The 23,744-nt window shown below is 42.6% G+C and overlaps 1 protein-coding gene across 4 annotated transcripts in view; it reads left to right on the plus strand.

Moving 5' to 3' along the window:
- Positions 1–23,744, plus strand: part of LOC124796439 (segmentation protein cap'n'collar) — a 423,990-nt gene that overhangs the window by 176,978 nt on the left and 223,268 nt on the right. For all 4 annotated transcript variants that reach the window (XM_047260634.1, XM_047260635.1, XM_047260633.1 and 1 more), the window contains exon 2: positions 20,570–20,728. In XM_047260634.1, coding sequence (XP_047116590.1) covers positions 20,570–20,728 — 159 coding nt within the window. The remainder of the gene's footprint in view (positions 1–20,569; positions 20,729–23,744) is intronic.

Raw genomic sequence — 23,744 nt, forward strand, 5'->3', positions numbered from 1 at the left:
TCGCGGTGATAGCGCATGGTGAAGAAGGAAGATTAAGATTTACGCTCCGTCGGCGACGATTCTTTATAGACGGGTGACCTAGCTCCGTTTTGGGAAGGATATCGCCAATGTCGTTTCCAAAGGAACATGCCCTGCAGTTGCCTTAAGAGACTTGAAGAATCTAGATAAAACCCATATTTGGACAGCCGGACGGGGATTTTAACTGCCGCCCTCCCGAATGCAAGTCCAGTGTGTTAAAATTGCGCCGCCTCGCTCCATGCGAGAAAGATGGGCGCATAGCGAGTTCTTCCGCTGACGGGTGGAGTGCTTTGCGGCTCAGCCACAGACAGGAGCCGAAAGCGGCGGCCCCGATAACTCTTCGCCCCGGCCTTCTCCGGCGCTCAATTTCGTGCGGCGGCGATCCGATCCGATCCGGACGATGCCATCTTGCGCGCTGGGCGGCCCGGAGCGGCGGGCCTCTTTGTTTCCGACGTCACGATTTGTGCTTCTGCCCCTGCGGGGCGACCAGCCCGCCACACACGCCGTTCTGCCGCAGCCTCCGTGCTCTCCTGTTTATCTGCTTGCCATGCCCCCGTATCCTGGTACCGGGAGTCAAACTCACTAACAGTAACGAAAAACCAAAAAACGAAAGAAAGTGGCACCACGAAGGAATTATCCGAATGAGGCAGAAATCGGTAAATGTGAAGTTTATATACTGACAACCAAAGAAAAAATGTGGTTCAACAGGAAGGGCTTCGCAAACTGAGCAACACAGTAACGCGTAGGTGCACGCCTGGCTGTAATGCAAGGAGTTATTCGGCTCCCCAGATCAAGATTCCAAGTTGTCGTACAGTATGACCGGCGACAGTGAGGTTGATATTCCACAGCTGTCGTGGCTTCTCCAGACACGTCTTCGCTGGCCAGGCAATCATTTCGCAGGGTCCCTTAGGTTTTCATCCGCGGCACCTTACAGCACAGTGGTACGGCGACGATATTGTACGCCCCGTTTAGCTGCCCTTCATGGCAAGACATCGTGGCCTTATGTTTCAGCGAGATAATGCCAGCCCGCACACGCGAGAGTTTCAGTTGCTCGTCTTAGTGCTTGCCAGACCCTACCTTCGTCAGCAGGGTTGCCAGACGTCTCACAAACTGAGAAGGTTTGGAGCGTAGCTGCGGTAGCTCACACTCTTTATCTTGTCTCCTGAGTAGCTTTATTTAATCGCTGGAGCTCTTTTTACGAGACGGTGGGGCCTAGCCCTGAATTTTCCTATTGTTTGCTCTTCGAGACGTACAGGACCATTAAAAGAAATGTTGAGATGTCCTTTCCTATGAGATTATTGCCGATTTGACTTTCTTGTATTTTCCAGTCGATATAGCCTGCTATGACTAATGAGTTAGCTGTCGATGGTGCTTTATAATAAGAGAATATAATTTTTTTTAAAAGATCGATATTCTATGTATGGAGAAACGTAACCTAATACGACATTTTTGTTTGTTTTAGAGACATTCACAGAACATAATTACATTCATTACTGGTTTTGGCCATATATTTGTCTGTTTCAGAATCTACTAATTGTTAGAACTTACGAGTTACATTTAATAAAAATTGTACAGTGTTTGAAGACTGAAAAATAAAGTATAAATAGGGGGAATAGAATCAAAGAATATTTTTTAAATATCTGTTTCGTTCCAACTTTTATTTATTTTCATGTTATTTGCATTTAAAGGTTTGGCAGCTGCTTCCCTGATGTGACGCGCATCTGGTGCAAGTCGTAAGAGGGAAACTGGAAGCAGAATTGCTTTTCCTGTATAATTCTCTCTCTCTCTCTCTCTCTCTCTCTCTCTCTCTCTCTCTCTCTCTCTCTCTCTACTGGTAGAATATGAAACATGAAACATATGTCGTCAGCGCTTATACTTCATTCACCGTGTGTGTTGCTTTTAATATATGGATAAGAACGACATGTATTTTGATTTTTACTTTACGGAACTTGCAAATGGAACTGGCAAAAGTTTTAATTATTTAAGATTTTAAGGTAGGCTTTTTTCTCTTCTCCCATTGTAGATTCCGAAGTTGTTCAATATCTGGACGAAACCGATAATAATGTTAATCATCTTTTTTCCTTATGTTTGCAAACACAGTTATTAAAGATCGATTAAAAAGGCACGCTTCCGTTGAGGCTGTCTGTTGTTTGAAAAGAAAACCTAACAACCTGACATAAGTCTGCGGTATGTTGATAGTTTTTACTTTTGGGCCCTCTAATTACAACTGAGTGAAACGCAATTTCTCTGTCGTATCCTCTTCTCCTTTATCCTCTGCAAGACGTCTTCAACGGGAGGCTTCGTGAACGTTGTTCTACACGTTGCGTTTTTTGCTCCATTTTTGGTGCTGTTCTTCTTCTTCTAATTGGCGTTTGAAATGTTATTTTTCAGACTTCACAGCACTAGGAACTGAACACTTGTTTTGCTGTGAAGTCTGAAAAACAACATTTCAAATGTAATTGATAAAAAGAAGAACAGTGCCAAAAATGGAACAAAAACACAATGTGTAGAACAACGTCCACGAAGCATCCCGTTGAAGATGGCCTGCAGAGAATATAGGCGAGACGGGTACGGCACGGAAATTGTGTTTCATTCTGTTGTAATTAGAGGATCCGAAAGTAAAAATTATCAATAAACTGTAATATTACACACAACTGAGGACGAAAGAACTACATAAGTTGAAGATGTGGGCAATGTGTTTGCATCGTGTACTCAATTTGTCAGTTGGTGTAAGCAGGATTACCAGCCCGTCATGTTTCGCAACGCTGTCTGTAGTCATGTGGACATGCCTGGCTGTTTTTTTATTCATGACTGACTGCAAGTACATATATATATATATATAAAGTGATCATATTTGTGCATGACGGTTCATAATGAAATGGTGACGAAAACGGACAGTCGTGATGAAAAACATTTTATTGGAATAATCATTGCGTCAGCAGAGCCGTTCATGTCGTTTAATTTGATCGTAATCGTATTTTATGCGTAAAAAGAATTAAAAATAAAAACCGTCTCCAAGACAGTCTAGTGCCATGCTTAGGTGCTCTCCAAAGCACACGATGAACCTAGCGCGTAGTGTAGTCTCGTTTCGGGATATAAGCAGCAGAGTGAGAACTGCTGGAAGGGCGCTCTGTTGTTTCCAAGGCAACAGCGACATGAGTGGATGGGGCGGCTGCGGCAGCGGCGATTCGGTGCCGGTGCTGGGGCTGGCGAATGCAGGGACGGCTCCCTGCCGACCCTATGCCGCCTAAAAAAGGAAGGTCGTAATGACCCGGCTGTCGACGAGTCGTGAGCCGCGGGCCCACCCCCCGTCACGGCGCGCCTCTTCTCTTTCCTTCCTTCCCCTCTCCTGTCCTCCTCACCGCGGCCTTTTTGCCGCCTCCCCCCTCCCTAATGGAGGCGGCTGCGCGCCAGGCTTCGTTAATTCCGTGCGGGGCGCCCCACCCCCTGCATTCCTCTCGCGCGTCCCCCCTCCCCCTCCCCCTTCGCCATGCCATGCGGGCACGACCAACGCTAGCCTCGTTGCGGCCTGATTGTAAACCTAACTGCCCGCAAGATACAAGCCGGTCACCCAAGCCCACTTGTTGAATACTCACTAGCGCCTTGTATGCATGGTACCGTAACCTAAAAAGACGAACTCATTATAGTCTCATAACGCACTCAACTTCACGCCATCTCGGAGGAGAAAAATGGAGCTAAACAGTTATTTCTTTTTTTCTTTCATTTTTCTTGAGATTTCCAACGCTAATTTTTACCTCGGCAGCAATATTTCACGCATTGTTACATGTTGATTGTTGGGCAGCATCTGAATTCACTGGGGTGGCATAGGGTGCAGAACGTCCCGGTGTGCTTCCTTTGTCAACACATTTTAGCCCTCATGAAGTGTTTACCGATGACAGAATCTGAACGCGTACTACAACGCTGCCCATATCTGAATTTCAGCCGCTGCGTGTTGTTCCACACAAGAAATTTGTGTCAAGCCCCCTTGTTTCACGGCCATATGTACACATTATTTCGCGCCATGTTTGTTTTCTCGACGCCACACGTGCAGTCGACATCATGACGAACAAGAGATTCCCATAAACTACCGACGTATATTTATTTAATTCTATGATTCTTCATCTCTTTTAGGTCTCCTATGTTAGACTGTGTCGTTCAGCCATCAACAGCTTATGTGAAAGATTACGTCAATGTTGTTTAGAGACTGATTGAAGAAATCTAAAGAGTACAGAGTCCACTTCCACTTGCTGCCTCGTTTTTTTCTCCTGCCACTCAACGCGATTGTCACCTCTGGAAATTCTTCGGTGGTAAAAGATTCCACGTGGCAATGCCACTGAAATGACACACCACATTATAACTCACCAGATTGTGACACTGCTAGTTCCCTGAAGAAAGCAATAGCAAACTGAACACGAAGCTATGTCTGTATAAGCCTACTAAATGCAATAGCAAACTGATCACGAAGCTATGTCTGTATAAGCCTACTAAATGATTAACTTGGTTGCACAATCACCTAGTTCCAGTTTCAGGTTGCATGCTGCTGCATATCTAGCGGCTTTCAGGGACACCAAAAATTTGATTCTCTGTATTTTGTATAACGAGGCGTTTTCTGGAACAATAGCTTAATTGAAATCCAAATCAGTCAGTAATGCTTACATATTACACAGTCACGTCATATATTCTGAAACCAAAATATTTCGTTTATATTTGACGGAAATTTAGTCCGTGCCCGGGAGTTTGAATTGAATAAAAAAGCTATTCAAAACATTTGATATTCTGTATCTTAATTTCATTGCGTTTCACTTGCGTCTTTGTTGCAGAGAAAGCCTCAATTGCTGACCGAATTTAAAAATATATAATCGACTCATTTAGGTTCAAATGGCTCCTAGCACCATGGGACTTAACATCTGAGGTCATCAGTCCCCTAGAACTTAGAACTACTTAAACCTAACTAACCTAAGGATATCACACACACCCATGCCCGAGGCAGGATTCGGACCTGCGACCGTAGCAGTCGCGCGGTTCCGGACTGAAGCGCCTAGAACCGCTCGGTCACCACGGCCGGTGACTCATTGAGGGATGTAATCTTTTGTCAATGGTTTAACCTGTAAGACAAGTATCACAGTTAGAAAATGTGTGAATGTATTGAGGCATGGTAACTCACGTCGCGCAGTTTCCCCAGACTGCATTCCTTCAGTATTTAAGAATGAGAGCATTTAGGGATTTCCAACAAACTTTATACATAATTTCAAACCTTTATGAAACTGTTTCTGGGTGATACCCGCCCCCACACAATGATGAAAGGAAAGAAGTTCACCAGTTACTACATTTCTGGCGTTCAAGCAGTAAAACTTCATCGTCAGGCGTGGCGTTCTAATTTATTATTGACTCTATTAGCAACACGTTACAGACGGTATAAGCATATAATACTGAATGTACCTGCAAAATTATACCAATATACGACTCACAGTTCGGGACAGAGCCAACGAGATATATGGGTCCTGTGGCATATATCACTTTACATGACATTGCAGGCCTTACGAATTGTAGCGATCGTCTCCAGCGGGAAACAAGCTGCTATTTGAGGTTACTTTAACAATTTGTAGCTGAGTGCTTAGACTCGCGCTTTCGATAACATACGACAATGTCAAGGACTTTGTCAGGTGCCTCTTCACTGACATACTGATTTCCCGTTTGCCCACGCACGTAGCCGATCGTTCGCGATGCATGTCGGCAGAGGAAACTAGTGTGATGTCACAAGTTTGTTGCGGGGCCCGTATTTCCCGTGGGCCCTTGTTCAGTAGATGCGACTTCGTAAACATTGAGATGCGTGAAGAAAAGTACTCTTTCCTTAAAACGGTGGTCAAATTACCCAGACAATAAACACATTAACTTATTTGTAAAGTAATCAGAAGTTTGAAGAGGTTTTACACATGGGAGTTTGATTTTTTTAAAAGAAAAGGTAGTTCACTAATTGGCTTATAAACCACTGCGGTGGTCACCTATGATGATTATTAATTATGAAATAAATTATTCATCGTTCGGTATACTTTGTTTGTACTTACATAGCAGTTTTGAAACAGCCTCCAATGATCTGCGTTATTTAGGGAAATATCGCTACCCCTATAGTAACTAGGGTAGGATAAGAAAGCCACTGGCAGGTCTAATTCTGGGAAATGCGGGTACGTTGCTGTGCATAGTGCTAATGCCACCCTTAAACTGCAGCACACATCCGGCTTCTAGAAATCTGTGTCGGGAACATCCAATTGGTAAATAAAGCATTTTCTGCAACACATCCATTTGAAAGTGACCAGAACTTCATTCTAACTGCAGCCGTCCGAAGTGAGGTATCAATACTATGTGTTAAAGGTTTCTTGTAGATGATATGTTCCAAGGTAACCATCAATCACAGGGTGAAGCATTTTCAGCGAACATGCCTGTTTGTAACTTACTCAGTAGACAACAGCACATCTTCTTTTCACGGTTGAGTCGCAGTACAACATTGGAAGTGATAGCGTGGAAGGAAAGAATGCAGTTGAGCCAACATCTGCGTGTAGTGTAGTCTACCTGTAGGTGCACACAAACACCTTCATGTTTTCCCACCTGCGTCTTTGCGGTCTACAGATGTTAATGGACGGCTTTGTCCCCTTGCGATAGGTGCACATACCATTCTGAAAGACGATAAAATTGCGCCAAACATACCATATATTCAGCAACTTATGTCGAAAATAATACACCTGATGATTAAGCAATGGAAGCTGCAGGAAGGAATAAAAGCAATGTAGGAAAAGACAGATTGCTACTTACCGTAAAGAAGACACGTTAAGTTGCAGATAGACGCAAGAAAGAGACACTTACATGAAGCTTTCGGCCACAGCCGTTATCAGTAAGAGACACACACACACCGTTCATACACACAAGCAAGCAAGCAGTTGGCGGTCACGTGTGCATGAGGTGTGCTTACTTGTGTGTATGAATGGTGTATGATCAAGGCTGTGGCCGAAAGCTTTATTTATGTAAGAGTCTTTTAACTGTGTCTGTGTGCAACTTAACGTGTCTTCTTTACGATAAGTAGCAATAGATTTTTTCCAGCACTGTCGACATCTGACGATTAAAATTTTACGTAAATATAAACAGAACAGAAGTAACTTGATAAAAGATCATACTAACACATCTTCGTAACGGGCAACAAATATAATTTTTAATAAATATTGAGGGAGAAAAGGGTGACACATGGTACAATAAGCCTTCAATAGTGTGTTCGGAAATGAAATTACTACGTAAATTTCCGGTTATTCGATGTATCCTATAAGGCTGAGGTTAGACAGTATTTTAAAAAGCGGCCCGCCAGAGATTGTGTCGCCAAATGTATTCTTCCTTTGGTTTCCTAAAACCAAACAAGGGGGCGATACGAATATTGGGCATTGGACGGTAGAAAAGATAGAACCCGAGCGCAAGGCTGAGCAGTCCTGCGCGCTGTCATATGTGGTATGAGAACAACTGGCATTAATTTATCTGCCGGGCTTCTTGGACATACGCGCTACAGCCAGATTGGTTAACATCAAAGCTAATTAACTCCGGAACGCATCGAATTTTTTCTGACTATAGTTTCTCATCACAACCTACCCTGCAACACCGGTAAAAGCTCTTGAGACTGCTTCTGATCAGCCTGTATATGACACTTACCGCCTGGCAGACATTCCATCGGATGGCATAGAAGGTCTCCACGAGGAAAAAGGAGGAAGGAAGATTAGGTTTTAATGTCTAGCCAACTACGTGTTCATTAGGGAGCACATACTTGGATTAAGCCAGGACGAGGAACGTAATCGACCGATTAAATATCCTAGCATTAACATTAAGTATTTACGGAATGATCGTAAAACCTAAATCAGAATGACCGGTCAAGGATTTGAACTGTCGTCCAGCCAAATGTGGGTCGAACTTGCAGTACACCGCATTACCTCACTCCATCCCGTGGGAATAGACAATTACACGTGTGGTGGTTACAGTCTGTTAAAGTGTCCATGATTATTATATAAATTGTAAATTTTCTGATGCGAGGTTAATGATGATAGTTTCATCTGATTAAAGCAACTATGACTGTGTCTCAGACAGGATCCCCCTTTTTGTTCGATACTGAGGCGCTATTCCAGTGCAACGGGAGAGCCTCTGCAATGCTGTTCCAGTTTAAGGGGAATACCAAGTGGGCTGAGGCGTGAATGAGAATTAGAATTGAGAAGGAAGACGTGTTACGGTAGTCCGTGCAGTTGCGCAAGGCCACAGTGCCAGGGTGGCGCAGTGTTTAGCGCCTCTCCCTAGTGAGCACGAGACCCGGCTTCGAATCCCGGCCTTGGTACGAAGTTTCATTCATCGCTTCAGTCTGCATGTATACAGAAAGTTAGATAGTGTCGTAGTGGTTGTTTCGCAGGTGAAGGTGGGTGGGTATTCCGGAAGCATTCCTGCTAAACTGCGAGTACTATTCAGCAGTAGTTTTTTGATTCAATAGAGAAACGAGAAATTGTAGGATTTTTCGTTTTTTTATTTATGCCATGTAATTTATCTTACACTTCTGAAGGTTCTATAAAATTTTTTATTGTGGTTACGTTTCCTGTAATCGTGTAAACCACCTCATATGCTCCTGTTGTCGAAGTTTCGCGTGTAGTATTTGCAGTAGAGAGCCGTCGCCCCTAGCATAGGAGAAAGTGTGAGCGCGCTCTCGGCACCCCTTTCTAGTGTGTGGGCCTAGAATGTGCAGGCCGGCAGCCAGCAGCGACTGTAAAAAGTCTCCGGCGTGGGCGTACGCCGCTGGGCGCCTTTCACAAGCGACCAGTGGCCAGACGGAGCCTCGGCTCTGCGGCGCCGCCGGCGGTGCCAGCTAGTATTAAGGCCGCTTTTTGTCCACGGCCGGCGCGCGACAATTCCTCCGGCTCCGGGAACGGAGGCACCCATGCACTACTGGCGTTGTAGCGGTTCCTCCTCCAGAGTTCTCTAGAACCATCTTGGGCGCTAAGGTGTCTTCCTTGCAATCCCTGTCATCTAAGATGTCACGTGAGTCAATATTTATCAAGTGAGCACTACTTATATGCGTACGACATTGGAGTTCCTCTGTTGTTGCAATGGTCGGACTTCCGTGCGTGTCCGAATGAACAAGCACTGCTGCGATTACAGCCGTTATAAAGTAAAGTATTTTGGGATAACTCGACACCCTACGAGGGAAATTGAAATTGAAGGACAACTGCTCAAAAAATTGTACAACACACTTCTTCAGATATTTGTTAGACTTCAAGTTATTCATTTTGATAGAACGAAAAATTTAATTAGCACAGGTCGTGTAATTTTTTTAATTTGTAGAGTATAAAGCAAAATGTCCACTTCTTTAAAGTTCGGGAGATCTTGCTTGAGACATGATTGTAGGTGACAGACAAAAAGGGGAAACAAAAATAAATAACAATAATACTTAAGAAAACGAACTTTTGCCTAAGAGATGAGAAACTGTAGTCACCTAGTTAAATTAAAAAATCTGTAAAAATCATGCAAAGTGATTATGAACAATTTTCGCATGTAAAACTGAGTTCGTCGCCTTTTTCAAAACCCATCTCGTGGAACCATCTGTTGCACTGGCCAGCACACTTTATCCATATTTGACTAGCAGTCTCATCATAGTGAAAACCACAACATTCACCGCCGTAGTTATCTTTATCCTTGATATTCGCAACCGAGCATACTACATCCTTCCCTGAACGTCGCTTTGGTTGCTGTGTGGCCGCTTTCTCCCGAAGTTGTCTTCGGTAATTTTCTGATGTGAGAACGACAGATTCTTGTTTTCTAGACACCTTCCTTCCAGAAACCTTACTTCGTACAACTTGTACTGGTGATATTTCCTCAAATGAGGACTGAGTAGGTGGTGGCCGGACCGAGTCATTATCCACAGCGATGTCATCGCCTACTCTAACTTGTGGGATATCGTGTGACGTAGTGACCAAATCATATTCAAAGACATCTTCAGTCAATACATCTGGTTTATATGGATAGATCTCACATTTTCACTCGTTAGATTGCCTGTTGTTTGAATCTCCCTTTGTGATGCCCTTTCCTGGATGATGGAGGACGAAGCTTCGGCACGCCTCGTTATAGATGTGTTTCAGGTTTTTGAAAGATGATACATCAAGAGGCTAATATTTTTGGGTGTTGTGCGGAGGAAGACACAGCACTTCAATCCCTAACCGTGACGCTTGATCCAGCACGTTGGGGTCTTTGCAATTGGAAACGTGACCATACAAAATGTTCCCTTGAAGTTTGTACTTGTTCAGATAATCCAGGAAGGAAGAAAATACCTTACTGACCACTTATCTAGATTCGGACATGTGAATAGATTATCCATTTGGCAACCCTATTGAATATGAGGATTTTTGTCTAAAACGTCCTTCATGATTACAAAAGGTGGAATCAAAGTCCCCGCCGACTGCTGCAAACCATTACGGTCACAGTAGAACCACTTTCTCCTGTAATAGCATGAAAAAAGTACTTCTTCCCTCACGGAGAAATGACCTCCCCGCCTTGAAAATGAGCTGAAATGCAGTACCGTCCGCACTGAAAATTCTTCCCAAATCTTCCTATAATCGAAGCGTATTGTGCATTGCTCTGAGTTTTGTAAAAAAAATTCCTCATTTCTTCTTTATTGAGTTCCCTTGAGCGAGCATAAGCTAGTCACCTAGATTTCTCACACATAAATTTGGATTTCTTTCTAGGAAAGAATAAACCCAATCATATCCTGCCATTTGTTTCGAACAGTGTGATATACGACTAATGCTATTCCTTTCTGCATGTTTGAAAGCGAGTTCTCTCACATCAATTACTGTTAACCCAAATCCTTTGGCATCCAGCAGTAACAAATGCGGTAAGTGTTCATCCTCTACAGCAGCGGTTAGAGTGGCTCCTTTTCCATTCTGTCGATTACACACGTTGCCATTCAGAACTCTTGAACGCAACGTGTTTCTCGGTATCGAGAATCGTTTGGTGGCACTTGCAAGGGACATTTTGCTGTCTCTCACTTCTTGAATAGCGGCGGCCATACCCTCCGACCTCCATTGACAAAAGTTTTTCTTTGTTTTTATACTTGCGAGGCGTTATAGATGGTAAATTAATAAATAATTTTACACGTTACTTCAAAGCAGGAAATCCGAAATTTTGGGAGAAGTCGGCTTGTCGGAATCATCCCATGCGAGAGTATCGAAATCTACTCGAACTGTACGACTGAAGAAGAGAAGGGACTGTAGTCACCCAATGAGTCACGGAACTTTTCCCTCCCACGACAACAAAGCTAACAGGATAACAGGATGCTTTCAACATGACAGTTAGAAATCATTCATTATGACACATGTCTACAAAGTACGCTGCTATTTTCATTGGTGATCTGGACTCACCGCACTATTTTCTGCGGTTTGTTATCGCTGTTTAAACTCGCGATGTAAATTAATACAATACACACACATTAAACAGGTTTCCCACTGTTCAGGAATGTACTTCTAGTCTGCTTCGCTAGAATGCGCTACCTTGTACATCAGCGTTGTGTTAGAAGTGTCGAGGTCTCCCAGGGGTCTAGATATCCCAAAATTATGTTGCATGAAATGTATTCGCAGCTGCTAATACGAACAACCATCCGTTGACAGGGGAACGACGACATTAAAAATTTGTGTCGACTCGGGACTCTAAACACGATTTCTCGCTTTACACGAGAAATCGCCTTAACCGCTATGGCTGTCCGTACACGACTCACGGCCACACCCAAACTTACATATGTCATAGTCCCTGCGTCACAACCTGTAATCGTACACATATTTAAAGTCGCTGCTTGGTACCGGAGGATAAATACGATACTATTGTGCCTGAGTTGTTAAGAAGAGCGATGCAATGTTCTCTCGGACATGCGTACTGAATCGAATTGGGGAAAAAAGGCATTTATGACATTACTTGACTAAAAGAGGGGATCAGCTCGTAGGATACAACCTGAGGCATCAACGAATCATCAGTTTGATAATGGAAGGAAATATTGGAGGGAGTGTTTAAAAATTGTAGAGGAAGATCAAGGTTTGAATACGGTAAGCAGGTTCAAATAGACGTAAGTTGCGGTATTATGCAGAGACGAAGACACTTGCACAGGATAGACTAACATGGAGAACTGCATCAAACTAGTCTTCGGACTGAAGACCACAACAATAACAACCCTTTGTGAGTATGCTACAATTCTTGAGGATTCTTCTAATAAATCTACTTGGCATATGTGTTTATACGAATGTTTTTCCGCGATCGTTCCCTCGTAAATCACTCAAAATGGCTCAAATGGCTCTGAGCACTATGGGACTCAACTGCTGAGGTCATTAGTCCCCAAGAACTTAGAACTAGTTAAACCTAACTAACCTAAGGACATCACAAACATCCATGCCCGAGGCAGGATTCGAACCTGCGACCGTAGCGGTCTTGCGGTTCCAGACTGCAGCGCCTTTAACCGCACGGCCACTTCGGCCGGCGTAAATCACTCCGTACGCTTGCTGCAATATGTTTGTCGGATGTGTTTTGAGTGTGTGTTCGAGAGTTCTATAATCGAATAATGACAGTTCTTTCCTACTGATTATGCACAGTACATTACATTTGTTTATGTTGAGTTTCAACTGGCAATCCCTGTACCAAGTCTGGATAACCTCCAGGTTTTCCTGCATTTCGCCACAATTTTCTATCATTCTGACTTCCTAATACGGTGAATGGGAACTTCACCGAAAAAATTTCGGAGTTCGTTCAGGATATTTTCTGAATATTTCCGTACAAACTACTGGTGGTCTCCGATGGCTCATTATAGAGTAACTGCGTTGTTGTTGATTACTTGTCCCCATTTACCTTTGCGTTTGTATTGCACTGAAAATATTTGCGTAACAGCAGAAATGTCCACTTTACTCTTATCCCTCAGGCCTGCATTCAGTATTACGCGTCTGTGTCTCGCGTTTGTTTCTCCGGCAGCATTGATTTTATGCTAACACTGATGCACAACAGTGTGAATGGTGTGGCTATCGAAGACTCGGCCGATATGCACCTCGTGTATAGGTTCAATGAATGCAATGGAAGAACAGTACAAAGACGCGATGCTGAAGTGTTCCCGCGACGACGGGAACCACGTCACAGTACATCTGCACCTACCTGACAGTGTTTTACTTCGTGTTTTGTGTAGTACATTGTGATTTTCATTGCACGTTATAGGCTTTTTCACTGTTGTAAAGGTATTTCGGAAACGAAGGTAATTATAGTTACAAAAACGAGTAAACTATTATTACGTTAGTACTCTGTTGGGCATCCGAAGACCATTCGTCCCTGATACCAAAATATTCCTGAACAAAGGCCGAAGTTTTGTCAGTGGAACGAATTCTACCCCATAAAAAAACACAAACGGTTACATACGATTCTTTGACACCTGATCTTTATCCGATATGAAGTCGAATGACAATGAGTGCGTCGAGACGTATTTTACGAACGAACTAATGAGTTTAAAACTGCGTGGCGCCAGGTGCAAAGTTTTCGTATAGCTGGTCACGGTGCAAGTAGGATCCCGTGTTTCCGGGAGAACTAAGGGACAATTTTTTCCGGCTCCCCTCCCCTCCATGGTGCTGAAGACCGCTGTCGGCAAGATGGCGGCCTGGTGGAGGCGACCTCGTTCACGCCTCTGCTCGCTGGCCACACGTGAAGCCCACGCCAGCAATCTCCGCGCCGCGCCACCACAACACAAGCATATAGCGCCGCAGGTTCGTCTGTTGCGCTATCGCCCGATGTGGCGACCGCTGTTTCTCATTCCTCTAGCACTGCGTTAAAACAGCTTAAGTCGCAAACGTTACCCCTAGTTCTGTCTTGACACTTACCGCCTGGTTACCCGTCTTAAGTTTTACACACACACACACACACACACACACACACACACACACACACTCACTCTCACTCAATCACTACTTCCGTATTTTAGCAAAACATGTCTTCCCTTTCACAAGACGCTGTTATGGTTCAATAGTAATTTGAAATACCACTTTTGTAGGAGGCACTTGCTACATCGTTGAAACGGTTTCAGAAACAGTAACTGACTACAGTTTCCGTATATCTGCAAAGTAATTCCAGGTTCCGTCCCTATTACACGCTTTGAGGACTTACAATGGAGATGGGATTCTTGTCGTATTCAATGCGAACTGCTGTCCAGAAAACGCGGAACAAATACATAACTGACCTATACCTATAGCAGGTGCTAATAACGCGTGGTCAGTAAGTGAAGCAAAGACAGGGTGTAAGAAGTTACGCGTCAGAACTACAATCAAGAGCGTCCACGGCTACGGACAAAGTGGGAAGAGGCAGTTTCAGTCCAGGGGAAAAGAAATAAAATAAAAAAGTAAAAATAGGATCTTCGCTTACCTGCCCACCTTAAACAGGCGTACCAATTCAGTATCACTTTGAAGAAAGCCGCAACGTGCTATGGATACTGAGCAGTAGCATATGTGTCCAGAACCATTTCTTGTGGGTTCTCAAAACAGTTTCGCCATTTGCGTCTGTCCTCCTTGCAGTTCTGAATTCTAAAAGCTTCCTTTAGCCCTTTACCTTCAGTTCGAGTCGGTTTTTCTCGTGTTACCAGCTAACGTGAAAAACTACTAAAAACGTGAATAGGAAACGTATCACATTTATCTGAATATTACCTTCCTGACAGCAAAATAACATTTTCGAACCTCGTGCAGAATCTCTCAGTTTAAGTACAATGTATGTCATAGGTATATATTATAAAGTGGTAGCATCCGTATATTTGGCAATTAATAAACACAGGTTTTCAATAGTTTTGAACTTTATTTTGTAATAACTTGTATTTAGTTCGTTTCCTCCAAACCCCCCAATCTAAAAAAAAACTAATGCAAGGTCCTCGTTCCCTGTAGCTCTGATCCTGCGTGCACTCTTGCGTACATTTCGTGTATCCTTTAATGCTGGGCAGTATTATCTCATTCATCATACGGGATGTCCTAGACGGTTCCGGCCAAAATTATTCATATCTACGTCTATACTTTGCAAACCGCCTTACGCTTTGTGACAAATTGTAGAGGATTCTAAACTGGTTGCTAACAGAGATGTAAGACTAAGAGTGATTAGGTTTGTAATGACATAAGCGATGACCTTCAGTCTCAGTGCATGGATTAAAACTTACTTTTACTTTACACGTGGCTAAGACCTTATCGACCATACACCTGGTGGTTTGACACTGGACTCGCATTCGGGAGGACGACGGTTCAATCCCGCGTCCGGCCATCCTGATTTAGGTTTTCCGTGATTTCCCTAAATCATTCCAGGCAAATGCCGGGATGGTTCCTCTGAAAGGGTACGGCCGACTTCCTTCCCAATCCTTCCCTAATCCGATGAGGCCGATGACCACGCTGTCTGGTCTCCTTCCCCAAACCAACCAACCAACTAACCATACACCTGCTCTACGAGCCTCTTCCAATTATTTCTATCCAGGGAAATTGTTGTCCAATCAGAGTTGATGCCCATCCTAGCTGCATCTTCCCGGATATTCTCCATCCACCTAATTCGAGGTCTCCCTCTTCTTCTCTTTCCTTCTAATTTCTTAGTGGATGCTATTTTGGGTAGTCTGTTCTCCGGCATCCTTGCTACATGACCAGCCCAGTTCAGTCTTCTCTTCTTTAACATTTCCACAATGGTACTATGTTTGTACAGCTCCCGTAGTTCTTCATTTTTCCTTATCCTCCACTCCATGACATTTTCATCGAAGATTGGTCCAAATATTTTTCTTAGTATTTTTCTTTCAAATATCAACAGTTTTTCTTCATCTTTTTTCCTGAATGTAATAGCTTCACATCCATATAATGCTACTGGTACAATAGTTGACTGATAAAAACGGATTTTGAATTCAGTACTAAGTGATCTCATCCTTAAAATTTTGATACAGCTGTAAAAAGTTCTATTAGCTGCTGCTAGACGGGCGTCTATTTCTATTTCTGCTCTATTGTCTCTGCTAAAAAGACTCCCTAAGTACTTGAAGTGGTCAACTGCCTTGAAAGTGAGACCATTTACGGTCAGTGGTGTATTCTTTTGGAGTTTTTTACTTATGACTAGATATTCTGTCTTTTCTTCATTCACATGAAGTCCAGCTTTCTCAGCTATTTTGTAATAATTTTGCATCATCCTGATTAATTCATTTTTTGAAGTGCTTATTAAGGCTACATCATCTGCATAAGCAAGTCTAGTAATGTTCTGTCCCTGCAGTTGGATCCCTTGTGGATTAGTTTTGGTGAATTCTCTATCAATCTTCTCTAAGATAATATTAAATAGAATAGGTGAGATGGCATCCCCTTGTCTCAGTCCAGTGTACACCTTAAAATTTTCAGTCTCTCATGCAGGTGTCTTAACTTTGCATATGGTTTCTTCCAAACACATTTTAACTAATTTGATTAATTTTAATGGTATTTCAAATTCTTTCATGGTGTTTAAGAGTGTCTGTCGGTGTATGCTATCATAGGCCTTCTTGAAGTCTATAAATAGAATATGGATATCTACATTAAATTCCCATGCCTTTTCATTTATTTGTCTCAATGTGAATAAGTGATCCAAAGTGGATCTGTTAGTGCGGAAACCACATTGGTAGTCCCCAATCAGTTCTTTGGTTATGGGAATCAGTCTGTGTAGTATACACATCGACAAAATTTTATACGTGACATCGAGTAGGGCAATTCCTCTGTAGTTATCACAGACAAGGGGATCATCCTTCTTAAAGATGGGGCATATAATTGCAGTTTTCCAATCGGCCGGTATGTTTTCTGTCTCCCAAATTGTTTCAATTAAGGAATGTAGTTCTATTTCCAATTGTGGTCCTCCATTTTTTAAAAGCTCAGCATATACCTGGTCTTCCCCACAGGCCTTGTTGTTCTTTAATTTCTTTATTGTTTGTCTTATTTCATTTACTGATGGTGTGGTGACTTGTATATCAACTGTATCTGGCTCTTCAAATGTAAAGTAATATTGTGGACCATTGCAGTTGAGCAGCTGTGTAAAGTATGTCTTCCATGTTTCTTGTATGTCATTCTTGTTTGTAAATATTTTCCCATTAAGGTCCTTTATAAACTGTTCCCTTTTAGTGAATTTTCCCAAGAACTTTTTTATATTCTGGTACATCTGCCTTGCTCTGTGATGCTTGAAATCATCCTCCGCTTCTCTTACCATGTTGTTGTAGTGTTTTCTCTTCTCTTGTCTTAGAGTTCGTTGTGTTTCCTTGCGGATTTTATGGTATCTCTCCTTTAGTGTAATATTGTCCATGTCTTGTAACCATGCCTTCCTCGCATTTTGCCTCTCCAGTACTTTTTCTTGGCACTTTATATTAAACCAGATTTTGTTAGTTCGTTTTCTTTTACCTATAGTTTTGGAAGCTACATCTTGGATACTGTTTCTGAGGTGTCTCCATCTACTTTCCACGTCTTGCTGGTCACTATGTGTCAGTCTAGATTCCGATAGGTTAATTTCCATTTCTTTCCTAAAGTTTTCTTTTATTTTTTCTTCTGCCAGATTTTCTACATCGTACCTTTTAATTTCAACCCTATTTGTACTTTGTTTCTTTTTTAGCTTTATTTTCATTTGAGCTATGATTAACATATGATCTGTTTCACAATCTGCTCCCCTAAAAGTTCTAACGTCTTTAATACTGTTTTGAAATCGTCTTTGGATGGCGACATGGTCAATCTGGTTCACTACTTTTCCATCTGGTGATATCCATGTCCCTAAATGAATGCGCTTGTGTTGGAATTTTGTGCTACTTAATGTGAGACCATTTGCCATTGCAAAGTTTATGAGTCGCACACCATTCTCTGAACTTTCATCATGTAAGCTGTAATTCCCAATGGTTGGTTTGTAGATTTCTTCTTTTCCTACTTTGGCATTAAAGTCTCCTAACACTATTGTTACGTTATGTCTACTTATTGAATTATATGTCTGTTCCAGTTGACTATAAAATTCTTCTTTCACGTCATCTTCCTTATCTTCTGTGGGTGCATGAACATTTATAAATGTAATATCAAACCACTGAGCCTGAATTGTAATGTGTGATATTCGGTTATTAATTGATTTGAATTCCTTTATTGTGTCAATTGCTGTTTTATGAATGTAAAAGCCCGTTCCAAATTCATGGCGCTGACCGCAGTCTCCATACATTATTGTCCCGTCTCCTATTTTCATTGATCCCGTTCCCTGCCATCTTATTTCTTGGAGCGCTACCAGTTGTACCTTGTATTTTCCTAGTTCGTTTATTAGTATTCGTGCGCTTCCTGGGCGGTATAGACTTCTGACATTCCACGAACCAAAAGAGAAATCCTTGTAACTTTGCCAGTTTCTGTTCCAGCAAATTCTGTCCTGTTTCCGAGGCATACCTTGAGTGTCCTGACCGGCCCTTGTTTTACATGAGTGGGTTGGTAGCCCTCTGCACAACCCCCAACCTGGAGGACCAGGAGTCTTGATTTTGGAGTACTCTACCCCTAGGGATTTGCCTTCACCATGGCTTAACGAGTCTTCCCTACCCGTGCTAGTTTTGGTCCAGCCCGGGTATTTTATTTCCCCGGTACCCCCCATATCTGGAGAGCATTCCCCAATCCGCCACCCGGGAAGGCGCCCGATGGGGGACTAGCAACCCCACACGGGCATGGATTAAAACAGCGAATAAAATTTTGACATTCGTCTCAAATATCCCTGTCGTCTGCTGCAGAGGTAGATTGATAGTTAGAATTATACCAACTACTGTATCTACAGTTTCTATCAGTGTTTCGTACAATGAACTCACGTAACCCTATATTTAAAAAAAATCCTCCTGCGCAAACGCCCCAGACGATTACCTGTCGTTCGTCGTAGTAGCGCTATCTACATCTGCGCACAGATATAAGCTGTTTACAAAAACGTCCCTCAGGTCCATGGCTTATTTAATACGTCACAAGCCCGAAATATTTTTCTCCGACGATTGCTTATCTCAAAATACTCAGTTTAGTATCTCCCAGCCGGCCGCTGTGACAGAGCGGTTATAGGCGCTTCAGTTCGGAACCGCGCTGTTGCTACGGTCGCAGGTTCGAATCCTGCCTCGGGCATGGATGTGTGTGATGTCCTTAGGTTAGTTAGGTTTAAGTAGTTCTAAGTTCTAGGGGACTGATGACCTCAGATGTTAAGTCCCATAGTGCTCAGAGCCATTTGAACCATTTTTTTAAGGATCTCCCATCGTCTGTGTAGTTGACGCCGAGACTTTGGGATATCCTGCATACTCAAGTTACGTACGCAGGACATTGTGCCATCATAATGTAACATTATACGTACTAGTATACACTCATACACCAAGTTTTTATAGTCATAATATAAATGAAACCAGTCTCTTTGTATTGTCGTCATTAGCTGATTGCTGTTTATATCACCAAAGCAAATGTTTTCGTCAATAAGTGAAGTACAACAGATCAAAAATAATGTGTGCAGTACAAAACCTATCGGTTCAGGATCGGTACCTACTCCTCCCTAAAATTCATCAAAGTATGCATTAGGAATTTACAAGCTTCCTATAGAAATATGGTGTTCTTGAAGGAAGCTAGCTAACTTATCCATGATATCGATTATTCTGTTAGAAAAACATTGTATAAACAAACGCTCCACACCCATTGATACATCTATTTGCAATTGACAATTAAATGAACAGTTTGTTAGTTGCTGTGTTTTATTGTCATTTAGTTGTGTTTTACTGTCATTTAATCGTGTTTATGATAGTTGGAGTTATGGAATATTCTGCCCAGAAGCCGACGTTGGCTTCAGTACACCTCTTTCGACAAGTAACGGACATTTTTTCATCCTGCTTAAGAGCAATTTTTTGCATTTGAGAATGAATCTTACGTTTGTTTCATTGTAAATGTAGTGAAGATTACTGCTAATACAACATTCTACAAACCATAGAATTTTAGGGAGTTAAAATCAGATTCCACGGATGACTGTGTGGTAATATGAACATGTTTGTGTAAAGCAAGCAACCGAGCGTTACACTGAAAGTTCCATGGGTTTTCATAGTTGAGGAAATCTCCGGTTGCTTGTTAACTTAAATACATTTAATACTTTGAGATGTTCAAATATATATGAGTAAACTCTGATTTGTGTCGAATTTAGAAATAAACTACATTGGTGACGTGGTGTTTCGGATGATGCTGGGAATTTATTGATACTTTCTTTTCGATAGTCTGTCGTTACCTCCTCGACAGTAGATCCTAGTGTAGCCAAATATTTTGTTGTTTAAATTTATATGAAGACATCAGTTTACTAGAAATGCCCCTCAGCCAGAGGTACACTGAGCGCCAGTTTTTGTATTTGAAATGGTAGCTTTGAAGACTCAGTGCACACTGAACGCGAACGGTAATGTGGACCGAGACGTTCAGAACGGAGCTGTGTCTTTGTGATCTTTTATTGCAGCGCTTATGTGTCATCAGCTGGCAGTGCCTTACGGAGACTATTGATGGTGTTACAGGACATGGACCTGATAGAGGTGCTGTGGAAGCAGGACGTGGACCTGGGGTTCTCCCTGGAGGAGCTGCAGCCCGCAGACAAGCCCGGCAAGAGCCCTGCAGACGATGACGTCGCCACCCTGAAGGCCATCGCCGCTAGCGACCCCAAACCGCGCTCTAAGGTCAGTACCACCCAAATCTCGTCTCTCTCCGTGTTGTGCACGAGGCACAACACAAGAGAGCATTTAAAAATTTAGGTCAAAATTTGTTAGTTCCTCATTACGTAGATCAGGGACAGCCGAAAATTCGGCACATGAACATTGCCTTTGCACTGATCTGGCGGCACACTTCCACCACCACCACACCACACTGAGTGTGAGGAGGGGAAGGGGGTGGGGGGTGAAGACACTACATTGTGATGGCAATGCACTCGCACTTCATACAACTTGGTTCAATATTTCTTATTTCGCAACACAAATTTTCAGTATTTTTTAATTATTTTTGGTGCACGGAAGACATAATTTTTATCCGGTACAAATTGTCGGCGTACGGACAGATGCAGGCTATTACGCGTATTTTCACACTCAGGTTGCTACGTAATCGCGATTTGTTTAGTTTCATAATCGATACAAGCCTTTCACACAAATGCTAAATTAATAAATAGAGTGATAGTCAAGGAATGAACGTAGGAGAGCAGATGCAGGAATCCTGCATCTCCGCTCACGGCGAGGTCCCAGTGGAGTTTCACACACATATGTGGATCGAAAAATTTTATCACGTTTGCAACCTCATTATGCAGATGTGGAAACTCTTCCCAAGAAAAACAACGTAGACCTCATGGCCAGTTTTAACGTAAAAGAATTTGTGTTTTAAACGGGAATTGCCATGGAGATCAGTCAGTTCCATCTGGTCATGCACACGAGCACTTTCAGCTGAAATGGTAAACAATCTCGAAAACAGCTCGAAAACGGATGTAAAACTGGCAGTGTCCTGAAAAGTTTTAGAAAACTGTGTTTGTAATTTTTTCAAGGCCACAATGAATTCTTCAAAACTCGCGTTTTGTTGTTTTAGGCTTGTGAGCTAGGGAAATGGACGATGTTTTTTGTCAGAATTTGTCCCTTCCACAGTACGATTTTCTTTTTCAATGCATCCCCAGCAAATCAGAAATAAGTTGTTTCTCACTTTGCAGCGTCTTACTGTGGGCAGTGTGGAGTGAAGTCCAGTTAAAGTGAAAGGTGTGCAATCCCTCCCGGATGTTCTAATTTCCTTTCGTGCTCCCCTTTTTCCTTCACAAATTCAACAATAGCGGGCTTCAAATACAAAAATCGGTCCACGTATGCCCGTTGACGTAATCAACGTACTTTTCAGTAATAACTGTACGAGTTTATAAGGTTTCCATAGTCTCTTCAGTCAATCCATCGAAAACTGTTGCAGCCAACAGTGTAACAATGCGCACAACGTAAGAAAATTTAGTACTGTATTCTTACCACCAATTTCATCTTGCTCCATGCCTGCAAGTTTAGCACAAAGTGCTTCTTAATGTACGGAGCAATGAATGCAGTCTGTCGATAGTTGTAATTTTTTACTCTTTCAGTGTCAACTAAATCTTTAAATTCTTTCTGCATGGTAATGTAACATCACTTCGTAGCAAATTTACAGTACCCACCCCACTTATGCGACTGCATGATAGATATTGAGAATTCTTATCGTTGTCTCCTGTCATTCCAATTCATTTTTAAAGGTTTGTATTTGTACCGTGAAGAAATAGCGAAGGGTAAACAGCACTGACGCCACTGCTGGATTGAAGAATGTGCCGGCCGAAAAATAACTCTCCGCGGTGCTACGTGAAATGTACTTCCGAGAAGCATCCAAGAAAGCCGAGACAAGTTAAGCCTCGGCCCGCACACGTGCAGCACATTGTGCTCGCGTGCAGTATGGCTCGCCGTGTACGTTCTGTACGGTAGCGATCTAAACCTAGGCTACGTATTCGGCATGTATTTGCTGGAAGTGGCTGTACTCATATTATTACCATTCCCACATTACCAAATACCATTGTAGACATAAATGTAACTATAAAAGTAAACAGTTGAACACTATATATTGAAAGTTAACAATTACAGTAAACGTGGTTTTTTTCACTACACATGCTACTAGTTGGTAATAAAAATGAGTTTTTGAAATAGCAGCAATCCACAAAAAACGCTTTCAGTTTACTTCCTCAATCAGCGTTTGCTATCTGTATGACATTTTCTCTTATCGGACAAATGATCAAAAATTTAAGTAGCTGGAAAATGCATTGCTTTAGAGTAGTGCTACAGCATTTGGCGCCGTCACCAAGAAGGTGCGACGGCACACGTAGAAAAGATTTAGCGACGCGCTGCTAGGATCGTAACAGGTCGAAAGTAAAACACAGATTCTCGGGGCACCTAAATGGGAATCACTGGAAAAAAGGCAACTTTGTTCTCCCAAAACCCTGTTGGGTAAATTTACAGAACCGCTATCTTGTGGAATACTGCGACAATTATGCTTACATAATCGTATATCTCAGATATGGATCACGAGACTTAATATAAGGTAGGTTAGGGGGCGTAAGGAGACGCTGAGACAGTCATTTTCCCTCGCTCAATGCGATAAAATAGAACTTGGAAGTAAAAGTAGATGCTAGTTAAGCCTTCAAGTTGAGTTGTTGTGTATGACCACGAACGGAACCATTGCAATGTCGTCAATACGTTCCAAGTGTCAGTCGTGGTCAGAATTGTGACCTGTGTATCTCTCTGTGCTTTACGTCGGAGCTAAGTGGATTCGAACGTGGGCAAATTATAGGTGCTCGTACGGTGGTTGCTTCCTGAACGAAGAGAGAAGAAATGTTTAGTGTTTCAAGAGGTACCGTATCGAAGATTTATAGTACACTACAGGCCATTAAAATCGCTACACCACGAAGATGACGTGCTACAGACGCGAAATTTAGCCGACAGGAAGTAGGTGCTGTGATATGCAAATGATTAGCTTTTCAGAGCATTCAAACAACGTTGGCGCCGGTGGCGACACATACAACGTACTGACATGAGGAAAGTTTCCAACCGGCCGGCCGTTGTGGCCGAGCGGTTCTAGGCGCGTCAGTCTGGAACCGCGCGACCGCTACGGTCGTAGGTTCGAATCCTGCCTCGGGCATGGATGTGTGTGATGTCCTTAGGTTAG

This window comes from Schistocerca piceifrons, chromosome 4 (genome assembly GCF_021461385.2).
Source record: "Schistocerca piceifrons isolate TAMUIC-IGC-003096 chromosome 4, iqSchPice1.1, whole genome shotgun sequence".
Lineage (NCBI taxonomy): Eukaryota > Metazoa > Arthropoda > Insecta > Orthoptera > Acrididae > Schistocerca > Schistocerca piceifrons.